The 18832-nt window shown below is 47.1% G+C and overlaps 5 protein-coding genes across 5 annotated transcripts; all 5 read left to right on the top strand.

The window, feature by feature from the left end:
* The first annotated feature begins 287 nt into the window (after nucleotides 1-287).
* Nucleotides 288-1070, top strand: LACBIDRAFT_301479 (uncharacterized protein). Its single transcript, XM_001874136.1, has one exon. The coding sequence runs from the start codon at nucleotides 455-457 to the stop codon at nucleotides 866-868; it is 414 nt and encodes a 137-aa protein (XP_001874171.1). The 5' UTR covers nucleotides 288-454; the 3' UTR covers nucleotides 869-1070.
* A 288-nt stretch (nucleotides 1071-1358) lies between these two features.
* LACBIDRAFT_301478 (uncharacterized protein) lies at nucleotides 1359-2815 on the top strand (the record flags this gene model as incomplete). The annotated part of the gene is made up of 5 exons (XM_001874135.1): nucleotides 1359-1538; nucleotides 1587-1649; nucleotides 1708-2313; nucleotides 2365-2571; nucleotides 2627-2815. The coding sequence occupies 5 exons, from the start codon at nucleotides 1359-1361 to the stop codon at nucleotides 2813-2815; spliced, it is 1245 nt and encodes a 414-aa protein (XP_001874170.1).
* Nucleotides 2816-5538: 2723 nt separating this feature from the next.
* On the top strand, nucleotides 5539-6206 carry LACBIDRAFT_291806 (uncharacterized protein). Its single transcript, XM_001874134.1, has 4 exons — nucleotides 5539-5680; nucleotides 5741-5809; nucleotides 5868-5936; nucleotides 5986-6206. Exons 1-4 carry the CDS (start codon nucleotides 5543-5545, stop codon nucleotides 6070-6072), a joined length of 363 nt encoding a protein of 120 aa, XP_001874169.1. The 5' UTR covers nucleotides 5539-5542; the 3' UTR covers nucleotides 6073-6206.
* A 6794-nt stretch (nucleotides 6207-13000) lies between these two features.
* LACBIDRAFT_301475 (glycoside hydrolase family 47 protein) lies at nucleotides 13001-14042 on the top strand (the record flags this gene model as incomplete). The annotated part of the gene is made up of 8 exons (XM_001874133.1): nucleotides 13001-13058; nucleotides 13111-13155; nucleotides 13212-13256; nucleotides 13318-13331; nucleotides 13383-13495; nucleotides 13548-13754; nucleotides 13810-13905; nucleotides 13967-14042. 8 exons carry the CDS (start codon nucleotides 13001-13003, stop codon nucleotides 14040-14042), a joined length of 654 nt encoding a protein of 217 aa, XP_001874168.1.
* A 1562-nt stretch (nucleotides 14043-15604) lies between these two features.
* On the top strand, nucleotides 15605-16164 carry LACBIDRAFT_301474 (glycoside hydrolase family 47 protein; the record flags this gene model as incomplete). The annotated part of the gene is made up of 4 exons (XM_001874132.1): nucleotides 15605-15865; nucleotides 15927-15987; nucleotides 16044-16063; nucleotides 16129-16164. The coding sequence occupies 4 exons, from the start codon at nucleotides 15605-15607 to the stop codon at nucleotides 16162-16164; spliced, it is 378 nt and encodes a 125-aa protein (XP_001874167.1).
* Nucleotides 16165-18832: the final 2668 nt, after the last annotated feature.

Genomic DNA, 18832 nt, shown 5'->3' with positions numbered 1-18832 from the left:
CAACTGCATTCTATAAACTACTTGCACCTATCTGGCCCGAATACCTTCTTATCATCGTGTGTGTACGTCCCGTTCCTCTCTTTGCATTTCGAGGACTTATCATCTCTCCTAAGATCTAAACCATGTCTCTCATCACTGCTACTATCACCGCTACCACTGAGCAGCGTTCACTTGAAGTGAGTCTTGCTGTTTAAACATCTCCTACCTCGCGTCCGAGGGCCTCAACCATTCGTTGGGACTCCAAGGTGGACCAACGACCTTATTCTTCCTATGATAACAAGGCACGGAAAAGCGTCGCTTATCCAGCTCCTTACGGCAATAATTTCTGTTCTTCTTCAACTCGTTCTTCACCCACTCCCCCTCCTCCTCCTCCCGTTAAACCGAGGGATTTTGTCCTCCCTCTCCCCTACTCACGCCAGAGACGTCAGGACGTCTCTGCGCCAAATACCTCTACATGTCCATGGGTGCCCTCCTCGTACCCACCTTCCGCTCTTCTCCCAACCTCCTATCTCTCCCCCTCGAGCAATACATAACCCACCTCATCACGCACACCCACCTTCCCTTCTCCATCATCCCATGCACGCTCATCCTTGTACACAACGTGCGCAGATCCTTCCTGGACAATCCCACGCGAAGCAAACACTTTTTATGCGTGTTTGATCCGCACAAGTTGTGGGCTGGGTTGTTTATCAACGCTGCGCGCGCTTTGTGTCCTTCCAACCCCAATGTGAAGAACTTGGAGTATTGGAGCGAGGTGGCGGGGATACCGATGAAGGAGATTGAGGGTGTTGTGAGGGAGTATTTGATGTTGACGGTGCGAGATGTTGTTTCAGAGTGCCTGAGGTTGAGCGGATGGTTGGGAGGTTAATGAGGGTTGTGGAGGGGCGGGAATGGAATGCTTCGTTTGAGGAGAAGTTGGTGGGGATTTTAGGAGGAAGGAAGTGAATTACTCGTTTGATGATGATAGAAAGTGAATAGTGACGCCTGGCGCGTTCCCCGCTCAATTGCTTGTATATCTTGTTTCTAGTTGTTTGCTACGTACGAATTTATGGTTTCGTGTCTCTGTCTCTTCCTATCAGTTTGAGTGCAAGCACTCTCAAGGTTTCCTTATACTTATCACCCTGCTTCTCATGCTCCCTGCATCAAGACCTCTCTCATTCAGCTACAGTAACACGACTCCTATTGCCCTACCAAAACAATCAGTACTCCCTGCAGTATTTTTTTGTACGATCAGTTGAGGGCTGTTCATCGTTACCAGCTTGAGAAAGCTTCTCTGTATCAATTCAGTGAATTCGAAGCTCATGACTGCATCATCTGATCTTGGGGTAGAGTACGTACACCTTACAGACCTATAATATATGAAGTTCAAGCTTGATTCCCTCCTTATCGTCGCAATGACTATCAACCTAGTACCCCTGACTTTTCCCGCCAGCGTAGACAAGAAGAAATTCGTAGAATTCGGTCGAGAGGTCAAGGGTGTCCACCCGGGAAACCTCAGCGCAGACGAGTTCAAGGCACTCGAGGAGGCTTTGTACAAGGTGACTCCAATAGTCGAATATATTCATCCTTGATAATGATTGAAAGAGCACGATCTCCTTCTGTTTCGAGATGTTGACTTGTCTCTTGAAGAGCAACTGGCCTTGGTCAAGGTAAGCGTCCATAGAAGCCATAACAAACAAACAGCTGAAGCGAATTATTCAACTCCAGGCGTTCGACCCGCAAGCAGAGAGCTACACGCACAAAACCGACGCGCTAGAAAGAGGGGTCATAGGCGCATACATCAACACCATTCCGCGGGTCCCTCAAGTACAACTCATAGGCCACGGAACCATCCACGACCACGAAGGTATCCCAGAAGTAACCCTCCGGCACGGACACCACGCGAGTTTTCATAAAACACGAGTCTCAGTTGAAGATGAGAACGGAAGCCCAGCAGTCACGAGGTTCTTCCGCTGGCACATGGATGCTGCGCTGTATGAACTGTCTCCACCCAAAGCTACGGCGCTTTATGCAGTTCGGGTTCCGGAGGGCCCAACACAGACGGTCAGGTATGATGATGGCTCCGGGGACGAGTTGAGGGTCACTTTAGGAACGACGGCGTTCGCTTCGGGGAAGGTTATGTTTGATATTTTGCCGAAGGAGTTGAAGAGCCTTGCAGTGAGGGCTAGAGTTAGGTATGCGCCTCATCCGTTCGAGTGCATGGCAGCAGCTAAGGGGGTGTCGACTGGGCTGGGATTGGAGAGTGAGGGATTGGAGGAACCGTTGGACACGTTGACGAGCTGGGATGAGGAAAAGATCAAGGTGTACCCTTTGGTATGTCGCCCCATTCTTGGACCCATTTTAGGTGGCTCACATCGGTGCTAGGTCTGGAAGAACCCAGTGACAGGATCCCTCCATCTTCAAGTCCATCCGTTTGCGATCTCCGAGATATACATCGAACCAGTACCAGAGAGCTGCCGACCAGTGGCAAATAATCTTGGAGTGTTATACCCAGACGGCGGGCACATCACGGATCTTCGCCACGTTCGAGAACTTGTTTATAGTATGCAAAGACCTGGAATTGCACCAAATGTCAGTCGTCAAGCTGCTCGACTTCCTTGGTTGATCTCATTCTTTTTGCCTTCAGCTCGTCTATCCGCATCCATGGGAGGCTAAAGATCTCGTAATATTTAGCAACCGCGGCCTTATTCATACGGTCGTTGGTTTGTTCCAGCCAGACCAGGTTCGGATCCTTCATCAGTGCGGCCTTGCTGGATCGGATGAACCTGCTGGGCCAAGCGAGGAAGACAAGGTGAAGTGGGTAGGTTGCCAGTGAAGGAGACCATCGGTTGGCATGTATGAAGTATCTCTTGGTGACTATTTTTTAATGCAGGAGAACGGCAACGAGTTCCATAAGAACACAAGTAAAGTTTCACAGTAGATGTTCTTTCGATCGAGTGGATGCCTCAAGGCCGCAATCTATACAATTATTTGATGGCGTATGACCATGAAATAGTCCTTTCGATTGTGTTGAGTGGGAAGCAGCTGTGGTAAGCGGATGGGAGACTTTTTTTGTTTTGTGTGCAGAGACAATGAGGGGATGGAAAGAGGTAGGAGGAGAAAACGATATATGTCCTTGTCGTTGGGCAGAATCCGTCGCTTGACGCTCAGATACAGATGACTGCACGGTAGACCATGACTATAGTAGTATGTCCAGGGCGAGCGTAGATTGCTGTCTCCAGAATTTCAGGTTCCGAATGCTTCAGTTCCAGAGAAGTTTCCATGACTTTTCAGAGCGAGGTTGGGAAACGCTGGGTTATGTCGGAGGGATGAATGTGAAGTTGTAGGAGGCTGGAAATTTGGTATGTTTGATTGTTCTCCAATGAAACCGAAGAAAGGAAGGTTGACAAACGCGACCACCATCCACAAAATTTTGCTTGCAACAACCCACATCATTCCATTCGGAACAAGGCCTTCAAAAAAATCCGGTGAACTATGGGAATGGAGGGCGTCGATACTGTTGGGTTGGAGATTAGTTGGAATTTGGAAGCGGTGGCTTGTGCCGTCAGATTTGGCCACATTCTGCACAACCAGAGCTCAACCAACGACGAATTCATTGCCTGGCGTCAGGCGCTCGAGGCACGTCGGCATGTTCTACTTCATGGGACTCAATAGGACGAAAGGTTACCAGACAGTAGACAAGGGGTTGTGGTGAAGGCGATCAGTATCGGCAATGATGACGAGGAAGGCTAGGCTGAAGGTCGCCCATACCCCACCGCGTGGGCGACGGTATGTGATCGTTCTTGTTCTTTGTATGTCGATTCATGAGTTCTCCAGATTTTACAAAGTTTGCCAGGCGAGGACCACTGTTTTTCGAGGAGAAATGCCAGCAGAACTTCAAGTCATGCATTCTTTGCCACGTTTATGAAAACTTGTCGAATCTGACTGGCAGTTTCAACGATAAGGCACTATTTCAGCGCCTTTGTCGCCTCCTTCCCACTCAATTTCGACCCAAAAACAAGGGGTTGGCGCATAGAACCGCAAATCTGGACCTCTTGATTTCCGACTTCGACTCCAGACCAAATCTTGGTTTTCCCCGCGTCGCCAGCCTACACTGGATACTTTGCCGACTGGCATAATCCATAATGAAGGAGAAATCGCCGTTTGGTTGCACATCATCCCCTTCCCCTATGTTATCACGTGACGGTCTTCGAATTCAATGGTCGAGAGGCGATTCTTTGGAAAACTGTGGAGGTCTCAAAAACTTTTTCTTTCGACCCAAATGAAAGGGCGTCCAATTCGCTATTTGCCGCGATAGTTCGACTTCGGAGGCGGACGTTCGTGTTCGTCTGCCAACCTCGTCGTCCTGATAAACAGTAGGCGACCGCTCCCGTTTGAGATCAAGGGGCTATGGTCCAGGGGGCTTCAAGAGTGATTGCCCTCCTGAGCCTGATCTGCACAGGGTTCCTTCGAGAGCACGCCCTGGATTCTGTCATGGATGGGTTTGCTCACCTGGAGCACTTCCCCCGCGCAGGGAGTCATTGGACCGGAAATTCGGAAACGAGACGATGCCTCTCGCAGCAGATATTGAGACATTGTCTCAATGACTGCAGCTGCAGAGTGGGTGACATGTCCTCATGAACGCTTCCTTAAGGAAGCTGTGGATCCTCATGACTGTCCTTCGAGACTTCAGTGTCCTTCGGTGGGGCTGCTTTTTATCCGAAGCACCACCAAGCCCCCATGGATCCGACCACCGTCTCAAGCATGATCTGTTCTTCAACATGATGTCGAACCTTGGAATCTACGTAGGAAGTCAGCACAGACACCTCCTTCACCAGCAGACCTCGAAACGTTGACATGCCTTCATGGAGCGCTCTGCTACATTTGTCTTCAATGGTCATCAAGAATATGAGGGAGTATCATATCTATGGTGATTCACGCCCCTCTGAATTTCTAGTGTCCTTGTGTGCTTCCAGTTTGCCGTGGATTGAGTCGACCCTGGTGAAAGTCTGTCGCATACGATCCTATTCGAAGGAATCTTGAAGATCGGCAAGGCCTGCGGTCGCTGAGCACTATGCAAGCCGCGATTTGACTGCTGGGGGAAGGTACGACCACTTCACCCGACGTAAGAAGCTTTGGGCTAATGCGGCAACTGTTGGACATTGTGTTTGTCACAACTTTCGGCAGTGCCTTCCCCGTATCTCCTCCTGGGCGCTTGGGCAGAGGATACCGTCGCCATCTATTCACTCCTCCCCACTGGTCTTTTCCGGGAAGCCAGCCCTCCTGCCTCCCATCAACGACAAATGACACCAATTCTACACGAGATCCAACCATTCCCAGCCTAGAAATCCAGGAACCGAAAATTTAAACTTTGAGTCAAGGAATTCTAAGGTCGCCGCTGTTTTGACGGTTATTTGGACCCCATTTTCCAATATAAATGACCCAGTTTCGCTGGGTCTCTCTTCCTTATCACGCCCACCACCACCACCACCACCACCGCCCCAACGCTCCTTTTCTGTCCTTCCACAAACTAAAACATACATCATTTTAGTCTACATCCACTATGCCTCTTTCACAACTCGTCCTTCCGTCTTTTACCCTAGTCCTCAGCGATTCGGTTACCCTGCGCGACTTCCAGCGCGCTCAGACTCGCGAAATCCACATTCCGGTTCATGCTCCATTGAGCGACGAGGAATTCATGGTACGACGCGTTCACGACGTAAACTTCCCTGTGACTGAGGCTATTATGTCCCGCCCACAGCATACGATTGACCTCCGTGACACGACCCCAGCCTCAGCCTTCATCACGTATAAGTGCACCTACTATCCCGTAGGCAGCTCTTCTAGTGAATCTGTCAGGCCTTCTTGCTCATTTCATATCTGTTCAGGATCAAGACGCTGCGTCCCTGTTTGGCGACGAGAACGGCGAGGAACTTGCTTCAGATGGGCACTTCTGGGTTCGTTTTTTTGGAAGTTGTGATGTGTATTGCGCTCATCATACTGCAGCGACGCTTGTTGTTGAAGGTTAAGGGCTTCGGAGGGAGGTTCTTCGCTGGCTTTCGCCGTTGGATGGACCCTACTTTTCTCCGATAATTGCTTGCTCAGATCTTGTTCTCGCTCCTTCTTGTCCCCTATCTCATCGCATAGTCAATGCTTTGTCGCGTCCTGTGTAGTATTGCCCTGTTCCGTTGCACAAACATCACTTCTCCTGCATTTGTACCATATATAATTCACGCAGATCTGTTGAATGGTTGATACTCAAGCCCAGAAAAATATAGTTGTCGTACTTTCAGTCCTTGCCATAATTGCTGCACGTCATGTGGAATTTTGGGTGATTTGTGCTTGATCTCCATAATTAATTCTTCTCGGCGAGCTCGGAGTGTGGCAGATTTGTCGCGACGACAGACACACAATTTGGCACATTCTGGGATCATGAAATCGTTTCTTTTTGAGGCCATACTTCCAAATCTCGGCATACTCACTCAAATAATGGCGAGAAGTCTTGACGTTGAGGTTGCGTTACTTTGATCACACATTTGAGGCTTGAACTGAATCTGTTGCCTTTGTCTGGGACAAGAGATGGCACTGCTGAGCTTCCACTCACATGAGATTCACGGTCGTGTTCGTCGTCTTGAGGCACACAGTTGACCGTCTTGTAATCTTCTGTTGTAACTTGATGGTAGAATTGACGTTGACTTTCTTGAGAGATTGATTCAGTTGAGGTTTTGTGTTCAAAAGCTCGAGCAGAGTCTAGATGACGAAATATATCATTATCATTTTTCATATCGTTTGTAATGGTTCATATAATCTCGTCTTGATTGGGGTTCCTTCAACGTGCACCCTCAATCAAGCGCACAGAGATAGAAGGACTATGGGGTAAAGCAAGGAACGGGGAAAGAAAGAGAGAGAAGGGAAGATAGAAGGGAGGGGAAAGAGGAAGGTAGAAGGGGAAAAAGGAGTAAGGGGAAGGACACAGGGAGGGGATCAGCAAAGCGAAAATGAGAGAAGAAAGAAAAAGACGGAAACGCCGCCAATTGACGCCGAACTGTGATTCCATTGACGTTGCTTGCAGAGCCCGACTTGCTTTGACGCACACAAGAGACAGATTCCAAGTTGGACACGAAGGCGTTCGAACGGCGAAGAGAATCAAGCAGAGGGAGGAGAAGAACGGAAGGGCAGCTCCACAGTGACAGAGGCTGGGAAAGGGCTGGGAAAGGCGTGGGCGGGAAAAACGTCGGGCTTATGTGTGTAGGCTCTGTGGCTGTGCAGACGTGTGGTGACTCCGACAGCGGCGGGAAAGTTCTCAGGCATGTCCGAATGCCCGTTTTTCTATGAAGGTTGGCAAAATGGCCATAGGAGCAGCAACGACGTTGAGTGCAATCTGGGAAACGGCAGCAAAAAAAGAAAACATTGATAATGATACGTACAACCAAATCCAAAAAATCCGGTATAACCATATAAACGACAAATTAAACAAACAATTCACTCCAATTCATACCCAGCCGTATGAAGCACAGCGGCAAACTATGAGAAAGCAATCAGCAAGAAAAGTAAGTTTTCATAGAACCATCAGCGTACCTGCACTTTAGCAATAGCATGCATCTGGTCAAAGTCGTACCCTTCTCTCTCACTCAGATCATCTGAAAATTTCGTCAAGATGTGGGTCTAATTAAGGGAGGAAGATGATGCTTACGGCTATTATGATACATCGGGTCCGCGACTAGCCCATGCCGTCAGCGTCGATCGCGCATATGTGGGAATGGAGAGAGGGGGAACTTACTCCGTCCAACACGTTCGAAAAGTTGGGTTACTGGGTAGCCTTGCTCGATGAACGACTGAGTGATTTAACAGTCAGTTATCTCGCAGAGGGAGGGAGAGTTAGGGCAGACTGACCTGGTGGTCACTGCAGCACACCTACGGCATCACCGTTATCAGATAATGCATTGGGGATCAGAGAAAAATACGAACTGGTGTAAGTCCAAGATGAAGCTCGGGGCTGTAGATTTCAGAGATGTTCCATACAAGCTGGATAACTTCTGGAGTCCCAATTCTATAGATTGCTTTTGAGAAGGTATGGTAGGAGATCACAGAGGAGGTTACGCGCCGTTCCGGAAGTCCGAGTTGCATTGGCTCGCCAGGGGCACGATACGCCGTCATATCAGCCTGAATCATCAAAATAACGCTCGCATTGGCAGCTCTTAATTCCTCTGAACTACCATCAGTGCCCGTAAAGCAAAAAAAAAAAAAAGAAGCGAACATACTAGCATACGCCTTGGACCCCAACAAGCCCTGCTCCTCACCAGCGAACGCGATAAGCTCAACGTTGGCGTTTGTGAACCTGACGCTTTTTCGAGCAATGGTACGCGGAATTGTTAGGACGCCAGTGGTTGCGGAACCGTCGTCGTTTGCACCTGGAGCGCGTGTGCTTCAGAAGGATCCACGGCTGTCGCAGTGCCCGCTGATTATGAGGGTGTCGTTCGTCGGATTGACGGCAGAGTATCGGCTGAAGAAATTAGTAAAAGAAGGAAGGAAATTATAGATGTGTTACACACCATACGACGTTGGGCACGAATCCTTCAAGGAATGGTTTGTAATGACATTCAGCACCAGAATTCTCAAACCGCGCCTTGAGCCATTTCGCGGCGATGACGGCACCCGGAGTGAACGAATGTCTAGAGACAATGCCAGACCTTCCGTCTTCCCCTGTGAGGAACCGGATATCGTTACGCGTTTGAGGGAGGGAGATGTTGTTGACAATAGACGCGACTATGGGGTCAAATTTTAGTTTCTTGAGCGCATTTTTCACGGGTTCTATGGCTGAGGGTGATACGGCGTGATATGGAATGGGCTCTCTTGGAAGAAGGGCTGATTTCCAGAATGGGGGCAAGAGCGTGTCGATTGTACGTGCTTGGAAAGGAGGCATTGAAATGAGGAGTGACGTTGAGCTTTGGTGGAGAATCGTGGGTGGGGATGGTGGTCGAGAGGGGGTCAAAACTTCTTGATCCAGCGGTTCTGGTAAGTCTGACGATAGCAGTGAATCGAGGAAGGATTCTGTGATTCCCGTTGAGCCCTCCAAGAGGCTTTCTTCGACAAAGTCCTGGTGAAGCCACACCAGTTGATTACCCCCCTCGGGAACCTCGACAAATGGGGTATTCCTAGGGAAATACGCGTCCCACGCGTCGTAACATTCTTGGTCTGGAACGTTGAAGATGCTGTAGCCCGGCGTGTGGACGTCGTGATAGGTTCCGTAAAAGTAGTTTGAGAGACATGAATCTTCTGCGACGAATTTTGGGTGAAAAGGCGCAACGAGCAGAAGACCCAGTGGAAATGCTGCCTTTGCAGTCATCGTGTGAGGCAAGGAGCTGAACCGAGAGTCGAGACAAGCTGAAGCTGAACCAGTGTTGTCATGACCAGGGTCTGACGACCCTGATCCAGCGTCGAGTGACCTGACTTTGATTGACGGGGTCATGATCGGTCAAGGGTTCTGTGAGAACTTCTGTATGCACAGCACAACGTTCAAACATGAGTGTAAAAAAAACAAAAAAAAAAACAACAAAACAACAAAAACAACATGGGCATCAGCGCGTCAGCGCGTCAGCGCGTCAGCCTCAATACTCTTTCCAAAAAAGGTCTGACCCCCCATCATGACCCTTGACCCTCAGTAAAAACGGTTGGTATAGTAGTAACGCCAGTGCACGAAAATGTAAGTCATGACTAAAAGCAGTAAATTTTACAAAATTTTGACTTCAAGTCGACTTCACGAAGTCGTGTCAAGTTGTGTGGTTTCCTTTCCAGATGCCAAATATATGTATGATACAGTCATGTGGTAGTCTGCACTTAGTCTAGTCACCCTCATCTGAAGGTCAATGGTTAGTCATGAAATCCTGACTTCATAGTCCTTTTGTAGTCAAACAAAAGTCAGATGCTAGTTATGCTATAGTTGTGTAGTAGTCTTGTTCCAGTCATGCTCAAGTCGCATAACTGAGATGCAAGGGGGTCCTAGGATTCCAAAGTCCGACCAGGGGTTGGGTAGGTAGGTCAGCCACAGGCTGAGAAAAAAAAAATATGGAACCCTCTACAAAATGATCTAAAAACAGTCCTGGAAGGCCATCCCCTGCGAATTAGTAGTGCTAGTGCACTCCAAAGCATGTAGATCAGTCCGAATTCAATGATATTGAAGCATTATATAATATTTCTTCAAGCTTATCTAATCTTCACCAAGTGTCAATGTCACAAAGCTCATCTTGAAGGTGGAGAAATGGAAGCTGGCACAACCAAAGAAATACAGTCACTAAACATCACTTACAAGTTACTGGCAAGTTGTTTAGAAACTTGTTCTTGATACCAATTATGTAAAACACCACAGCCCAATTGGAAAACTCAGATAAGCCAGATTTGCCAACAGACTTAGATCTGCCAACATTAAAATATGTTCTATACAATAAAAATTACAAGTCACTCACCTATATTCCAGTATCATCTACATTGCATTTGGTAGGAAATAGATTCACAAAACTGGGTTTGCAAGGCATCTTGGACAAAGCGATGAAAATGATGATGTCATCTTACCATATATGGACATGTGCCTGATTACATAGGTAGGTAGGTCAAGCCAGTAAGGGCTTTAAAAAAAAAAATGACCCCAGGTCTATTTTTTTAATCCTAGGACCCCCTTGCTGAGATGTGTTAGTTGTCTATTTCTCTCAGGTAATAAATAGTCTTCTCAGCGTCAAGTCATGTAAACGTCAAAATCATAAATAAGCATGTATATACACCCTTCTAATCTAGATTGAATCGACGACTTGCAGTATAAATTCCCCATAAATGCGTAAACCTCGAGTGGCGCCTTCGTATGACATCAGGCTTAGGTATATACATCAATCACGTCAAGTCCAAATTCTCGTCTCCTAATCATTAGTGTTTGGAAGTCCGGTCTTGTGACTGGAAAAAGACCATAACCAGACTGGACCAAGACCGCAAAAGACCAGACCTGCAGTTACAGTCTTTTATTTTTGAAATGTAAAGACCACAAAAAAACCGGTTAATGTGAACCGGTCTTTTGTAACCCCTTAAATACCCTTTAAAACGCACCCAAGAACATACGATTTGGTAAAAAAACGAGAGAGATATGAATTAAAATGTAAATTACTTTTGGGAATAATAGATGTACCAGACTTATTTTATAGAAGCACCAATTCCTAACGGAATTTAACGTTCTTGGGCTCGTTTTGAAGCTATTAGAGATGTTAATAAATCTACTGATTCATAACTTCACAATATTGGCCTACAGACCGGTCATAAACTGGTTAAAACCAATGCAGACCGAAGCCAGTCTATAGACCGCAAAAGACCGCGGTCTGTGGTCTTTTTGCGGTCTGGTCTGGTCTTTTGACTTCTGGGGAAAAGGCAGACCGGTTACGGTTACGGTTAATGCCCCTGGGCATCAAAAAACCAGACCAAACCGGACTTTCAAACACTACTAATCATAAACCTCATGCAGCACCATTTGTCGAGGTAGGGGGAAGGCCAAGACCGTTCATTGAGATAGAGGGGGATGCCAATCAAAGAAGGGAGGAGGCCATTGAGCTAGTTAGGAGGAGACCATTGGTAAAAGGAGGAGACAGTTCATGGGAGGAGACACGTCGTTGACGGAGGCAACAGTTCGTCAAAGGCGAGAACAGGTCGTCGAGGAGACACGTCGTTGATGGAGGCAACAGTTTGTCGAAGGTGGAAACAGGTTGTCGAAGGAGGAGACAGTTTGTCGAGGGAGGAGACAGGTCGTTGAGGGCATACAAAGTTCGTTGAGGGAGGAGACAGGTCATTGAGCTTGGAGCTTAGAAAGCAATCGTCGAGGGGATACCAGTTGTTGAGGGAGGAGACCAATCATTGAGGGAGGAGACGGAGGAGACCATCTGCGGAATGAGGAAATCATTTGTCGAGAAAGGAGGCCGTTAGTCAAGGGAGGGAAGAGGCCTTTTGTCATCTCTACCTAGGGAGGAGACCCTTCATCATGAGAGGAGGCCGCTGGTCGAGGGAGAGAGAGGCCGTTCATCATTGGGAGGGAGAAGGCCATTTGTCGACTTATGAATTGGAGCTTGCGTGGGTGTGGTGGGAAGGAAGAACTCAGATATTCGCACTGACAGAAGATTCAACATGATCACCTGATGTCAGAGTTTCAACGGACTTCAACAAATTGTGACTTGTTCACTTGCCTGTTGACATCAAGCATGTGTGGAAAAGAGGACGAAGGCGATAGAAATCAGATGACGAGGACTACACTACAACATGACTTGTAACTGACTATTCCTCGACTTCAGTTAGGCCATGAAATTTTGGCAGATACATATCTGAGTGCCACATGACTTGCACTTACCAACACGACTTCACATGACCTTCTTGTGAGGGGTAGATGACTTGATCTGACTTTCGTTTTTACTGAGCTTGACCTCGTCAAGTCAGTTGACGTGACCCCAGTGACGTGACAGCTCTGACCTTGAGTCAGGCTGACCTGTACAACACTGAGCTGAACGAAAGATAGACCGCCACCGATCATACTTGGCAGAGATGATGGTCGTCCACAGAGGTCGTAACCCTCCTGCTCACCATGAGCGACAGTCGTATGCGAAAGAAGCTCAAGAAGCAGCATACAGAGCAGGTCTCCGTGATGTTGACTTCAAGAGTCACTCAATCTCATACTGCTGGCAGCAACAAAGAATTACCAGCTTCACGCGTCTCCTTGACCCTCCTCTGGTTTTCAGTCCTTACCGCAATGTTGATCCTTGCATATCTGGTCAGAAACACGTCAATTTTTCTTAAAGAGAACACTTATCTTATAGTGAACCACAGAACCCAACTGTCATTATCAGTTTTTTGGACTCATGGATCGGGTTCTCTGAGCACTACGATGGAGCTCCATCAGTATTTGAGCCATTTGACAGGGAACGATGTGTATTGGCACAAAGTTGAAAATGTGAGATTGGTTCAGTGATGAATGAATAGTATCTGAAGGAGAGGACAGGTCATGCGAACTATCAAAGATGCATGGTTGCCTCATGGCCTGGCTTCCATCTTTCTCAAGTGCATTCTTTTCCATTTTGTTTTCTTGCCAGCATTGTTGAAAGCTTATCTTAGTATTGACCAAGGGCAGTATGAATCATCAGCCATCTGACTTGGTGCGCAAGCAGACTCATTTTACAAGTATCTGTTGTTCGTAACTTACACTCTCCATGAAGCATGCCAAACTTATGTACTTCAACAGAAAGCAATACCTTCAAATGGTACGCCATTGGCAACATGTTTTCATTCTTTTCTCATAGAACACACAGAATAAATCTGAAGTGGTCTACCGTGATGTAGGTTTGCCTTGGTCGCTTACTTTGTGTCTCATACTGCTCTCATCACAGATGTACGATGATGCCATGACCGCCATACACTCATACCTCATCCAAGAGAGCAAAAACGCCAAAATGACACACATGTCTGAACTCATCCCCAAACATCACAAGGATGGTGAAATGTCCATCTCCTGCTCTTCCCATTTCCAACTACCACTCAAACGATGATGACAGATCATGGCGACTGACACCAAAACAAGACCACCTGGTCTGCTTCCTTGGGGGTTCGCTCATGCTTGGGGCAACCCACACAGGGACAGTCACTCAACAGCCCGTCTCAATACCCCCTCGACTGGAAGAGCTTGTGGAAAATGGACAAAGAGATTGGAAGACAGGAGTTGAGCTCATCAAGACGTGCATGAATACCCATGATACTGCTAGGTGTGTCTCCTTGACGTTAGTTGAGTTGCTTGGAGTTAATACAGGAGGAATTTAGTGGGTTGTCGCCTGAGATTGTATACTTTAGAGTGCCAAGTGATGGGATGGATGGATACAATATTGCCCCCTCTGATTGGTATATCCATGGTGCTCAGTATGTGTCTCTCTAAAGCTACCCGAGATTCTTCTGCCTGACTTATACAATCTCATTATAGGAAAGGTGAATTCCCACCATACGACACATGCTTAGTGATTGTCATGGGTTTAGCAACCCATGCGGGTTACGGGTAAGGGTACACTTGGGTAAGGGTACGGGTTTGATATTCCCAACCCTCACCAAACCCGTACCCGTGGCAGGGGTTAGCAGGTACCCGTAGCAATACCCGTCATGTTATTTGGTCAGTGTTTGTGCAGCAATAAGATCGAAAAAATACTAATTTATTGCTGCCAAGTTATGCATAAGGGATACCTGAACAATTTGTAAGGTATTTTATCCCCTGCAAGTCACACTGGGAGAAGGGAAGTTTTTTGTATTTGGTTTTGTATTTTTATGAGGGTGTATCATTTTAAATTAATGAAATATTCTACACACATGTAAGTAAGAACAAGTATATACAAGGGGGTTAACTATACAAGGGGGGTGTAGCTACGGCGTAAATATGGCATGGGCAGAGGGGAGTGCAGAAGGAAAGAAAAGAGACGCGAAAGAAGCTGATCAGAGGCGCTATATATACAAGGCACTTTAGGGCGGGTTCAGAATCAGAGCAAACCCGCCCTAAAGTGCCTTGTACACACAGCGCTTCTGCTTCTTTCGTGTCTCTTTTTGTCTTCCTCATCCGTTATTCCATCTTAGCCCCCCATATGTATCAGGACACGGGACAACAACGTTACGAGGACACGGTGAGTACCCTCTGTCCCACGTTCATCCTAACCCACCTCACTGAGACAGGAAAACAATGGAATGACAACATGGGACGACAACGATGCGACGGGAAGGACACGGGATGACGACGTGACGAGGAGTTGAGGACACGGGACACAGACACGACGAATGAGGACATGGGGACCATGGGACAACGACGACTGCTCCAACCATGCACACCCCAACAACGATGCAGATGCAGGCGCTACGTCGTGTCAGCGAGGCAGCAACCATACCATGCAACCACAGCGACACGACGACGACACCACAGCGACACCATGACGACACCACAGCGACGCAACGACAACGCCACAGCAACACGACAACGACACCACAGCAACACGACAACGACATTACAGTGACGCAACGACGACAGACACCACAGTGATGCGACGACGACAGACACCACAGCGACGCGACGACAATACAAGCGACGCGACGACTACACCACGATGCGACCATGGCGACACACGATGGTGCCGCAACCATGCGACGACAACACAATGGCCACACAACCACAATGCGATGATGAGGCCCTTTCTCCTCATCTCAAGATGTCTGTTGGCTCATGTGTTTCACTTTACCTGTAATGTATTTTGTAGTCAGTTACTTGTAGCTGTTCCAGCGAGTGCTGTGCCGTGCACAGGTCTAAAGCTTCTACATAATCAGTTGAATAGAATACAGTTATAATTGTCTTTGTGTTAATACACTAAAATTTGATATTGTTTGACTTGTGACTGAGAGTAAGATCAATACTGAATGAAAATACAGTAGCTACCCGTCATAAGACCCGCCTAACCCACCAAACCCACGAAAACCCGTACCCTTACCTGCAGAAACCCCTACCCATGGTTGAGGGTATGGGTTTTCATGGGTATGGGTACGGGTATGGCCAAAAGTACCCGGGGGTTACATGTGACAATGCCTACACATGCTACATGCTCTGGTACATCATTCTCCCCTCCATTCTGCCTTCCCAACTAACCAACTCCTAAAACAAAGCCCAGAAACCATCAAATCCCTTTTCCTCACATATCGACTGACAGGTGATCCCATATACCGAGACCACACATGGGCAATCTTCCAATCCATTGAAAAGCACTGCCATGTCCCTACGGCCAGGTACACGATGATTATCAATGTAGATGAGAACCCGACAAGGCAGGAGGATAAGATGGAGACGTTCTTTTTGGTTTGTCTTTTCCCTTGGAACTTGTTGTCATCAGTTGGATGTTTACTGGGTGGAGCTGTAGAGTGAGATGCTGAAGTATCTTTATTTGTTATTCTCGGATTCGGATGTAGTTCCATTGGATAGTATGTTACTATGTTTTGTGAGGTTGAAGTCTATGTGACTGATCATGTGTTTGTAGAGTATGTGTTCAATACAGAGGTAAGCTTGTCTCTAGCTGCAATATAACTGTAACTGAGGCTGATGACCACCTTTCCTTTCTATAGGCCCATCCTCTGCCAGTCTTTGCCCCAATGATTTAGATGGGTTTCTCATAGTACATGTATACCATGGCAAGCTCCAGTGCTTTCTAATTGTTATCACTCCAACTCATGTGAAAGAGTACTTACAACTTCAGTAACATTACACAGCTTCTGCTTTAAGTGCATATCAATATCTTCCTGCCCATGCATTAACAGCTGCCCCATTCTCCATCAACAGTTTCACAATTGCCTCATGACCTCTATATGTTGCTGCTTGAAGAGCATTTCCATAGCGTCCTCCCTGCGCATTAACATCTGCCCCATTCTTGATCAGCAGCTTCACAACTGTCTCATGGCCCTCTAATGCTGCTGCTTGAAGAGCATTTCCATATCGTCCTCCCTGGGCATTCACATCTGCCCCTTTCTCCATCAGCAGCTTCACAACTGCCTCATGACCTCCAAATGCTGCTGCTTCAAAAGCATTTCCTAGTGCATCAACATCTGCCCCATTCTCCATCAGCAGCTTCATAACTGCCTCATGACCTCCAGATGCTGATGCTTGAAGAGCATTTTTATAGTGTCCTCCCTGTGCATTAACATCTGCACCATTGTTCATCAGCAGCTTCACAATTGCCTCATGGCCCTCTAATGCTGCTGCTTGAAGAGCATTTCCATATCGTCCTCCCTGGGCATTCACATCTGCCCCTTTCTCCATCAGCAGCTTCACAACTGCCTCATGACCTCCAAATGCTGCTGCTTCAAAAGCATTTCCTAAGTGCATCAACATCTGCCCCATTCTCCATCAGCAGCTTCATAACTGCCTCATGACCTCCAGATGCTGATGCTTGAAGAGCATTTTTATAGTGTCCTCCCTGTGCATTAACATCTGCACCATTGTTCATCAGCAGCTTCACAATTGCCTCATGACCTCCAAATGCTGCTGCTTGAAGAGCATTTCCATAGTGTGCCTCATGACCTCCAGATGCTGCTGCTTGAAGAGCATTTCCATAAAATTCTCCCTCTGCATCCACAGCTGCCCCATTTTCCATCAACAGCTTCACAACAACTTCATGACCTCCATATGCTGCTGCTGCTTGAAGAGCATCTCCATAGTATCCTCCCTGTGCATTCACAGCTGCCCCATTCTCCATCAGCAGCTTCACAACTGCTTCATGACCTCCATATGCTGCTGCTTGAAGAGCATTTCCATATTTCCTCCCTGTGCATTCACATCTGCCCCATTCTCCATCAGCAGCTTCACAACAGCTTCATGACCTCCGATGCTGCTGCTTGAAGAGCATTTCCATAATTTCCTCCCTGTGCATTCACAGCTGCCCCATTCTCCATCAGCAGCTTCACAACTGCTTCATGACCTCCAGATGCTGCTGCTTGAAGAGCATTTCCATAATTTCCTCCCTGTGCATTCACATCTGCCCCATTCTCCATCAGCAGCTTCACAACTGCTTCATGACCTCCAGATGCTGCTGCTTGAAGAGCATTTCCATCATTTCCTCCCTGTGCATCCACAGCTGCCCCTTTCTCCATCAGCAGCTTCACAACAGCTTCATGACCTCCAGATGCTGCTGCTTGAAGAGCATTTCCATAGTATCCTCCCTGTGCATCCACAGCTGCCCCATTCTCCATTAGCAGCCTCACAACTGCCTCATGACCTCTGAGTGATGCTGCCTGAAGAGCTTTCCCTTCCTGTGCATTAAGATCTTCCCCCTTCTCTATCATCAGCTTTACAAATCTTTCATAACCCCCCAATGATACTACCCAAAGTGCTTTTTCTTGTAAATAAACAGTGCCTAGAAAAAATCATTAAACTCATTAATATGTCATGCTTTAGTCATAGAATTCACCATTCTCATCTTCAATTATGTCAAATGCTTCTTGGATCCGATTTGGAAGGTCTTGACAAGCAATTAACCAGCTTCTATCCTAGGTGGTACACTTTTACATTTCCAGATCACTCATTGATATTAGTAACTCACTGAGTTTTGGATCACAGAACACCAGTCACTATCGTTGAGAATTATAACCCTTGCCCTGGGACACTATAAATGATTCAATCAAACAGGTTTTAGATTGCACATTGTGCTATTGTCACCTTTTGCAGAAGCATGGAAATAATAGGTGTTGCAGGATGATACACTAGAGGTATCTTGACAGAGCAAATGAATGGAGGAATGAATTTTGAGTAAGTGAAAGCACTGACCTGTGTGGGTGCCACTGACAACCCTGATGTACTGTGACCATGAAAATGTTGCCCATCATAACCACCAGAGAATCTTGAGGGTGAATTCATGGCACCAGAAATTGAAGTGAAGGAACTTTTGTATGTTGGCTGTGCTGATGCCTGAGCTTTTGCTGAAGTTGCCATCCTCAACTGATGTTGTTTCCACTCTTTGTCACCAAGGGCAAGATTGAGTGAATGAATAAATGTGCACTGGTTTCGCAGAGGCACTCTGGCATGGTCTTCTGGTGGGTCTAGAAGCTCAACATCCTCAGGACCCACCTTCAGATTTTTTGCCATGCCATCTGCCTCCCAAGCATATTTTGGATACAGAGAGTGACCTTCGCTGTTAACATTGAAGCTTAAATTGGTTACTTCATGTTTGGACTGGCTGTGTGAGTAAGTAGCAATGCCCCAAGAGGTTGTCTTGTCACATTCAATTACCAAGCGAATATCACCATTGTCAAGTTCTAGACCATGAACTATGTTGGC

Source organism: Laccaria bicolor, genomic scaffold (assembly GCF_000143565.1).
Source record: "Laccaria bicolor S238N-H82 LACBIscaffold_1 genomic scaffold, whole genome shotgun sequence".
Classification (NCBI taxonomy): Eukaryota; Fungi; Basidiomycota; class Agaricomycetes; order Agaricales; family Hydnangiaceae; genus Laccaria; species Laccaria bicolor.
The sequence above is the reverse complement of the archived record's forward strand: the minus strand, read 5'-3'. Positions and strand labels throughout refer to the sequence as shown.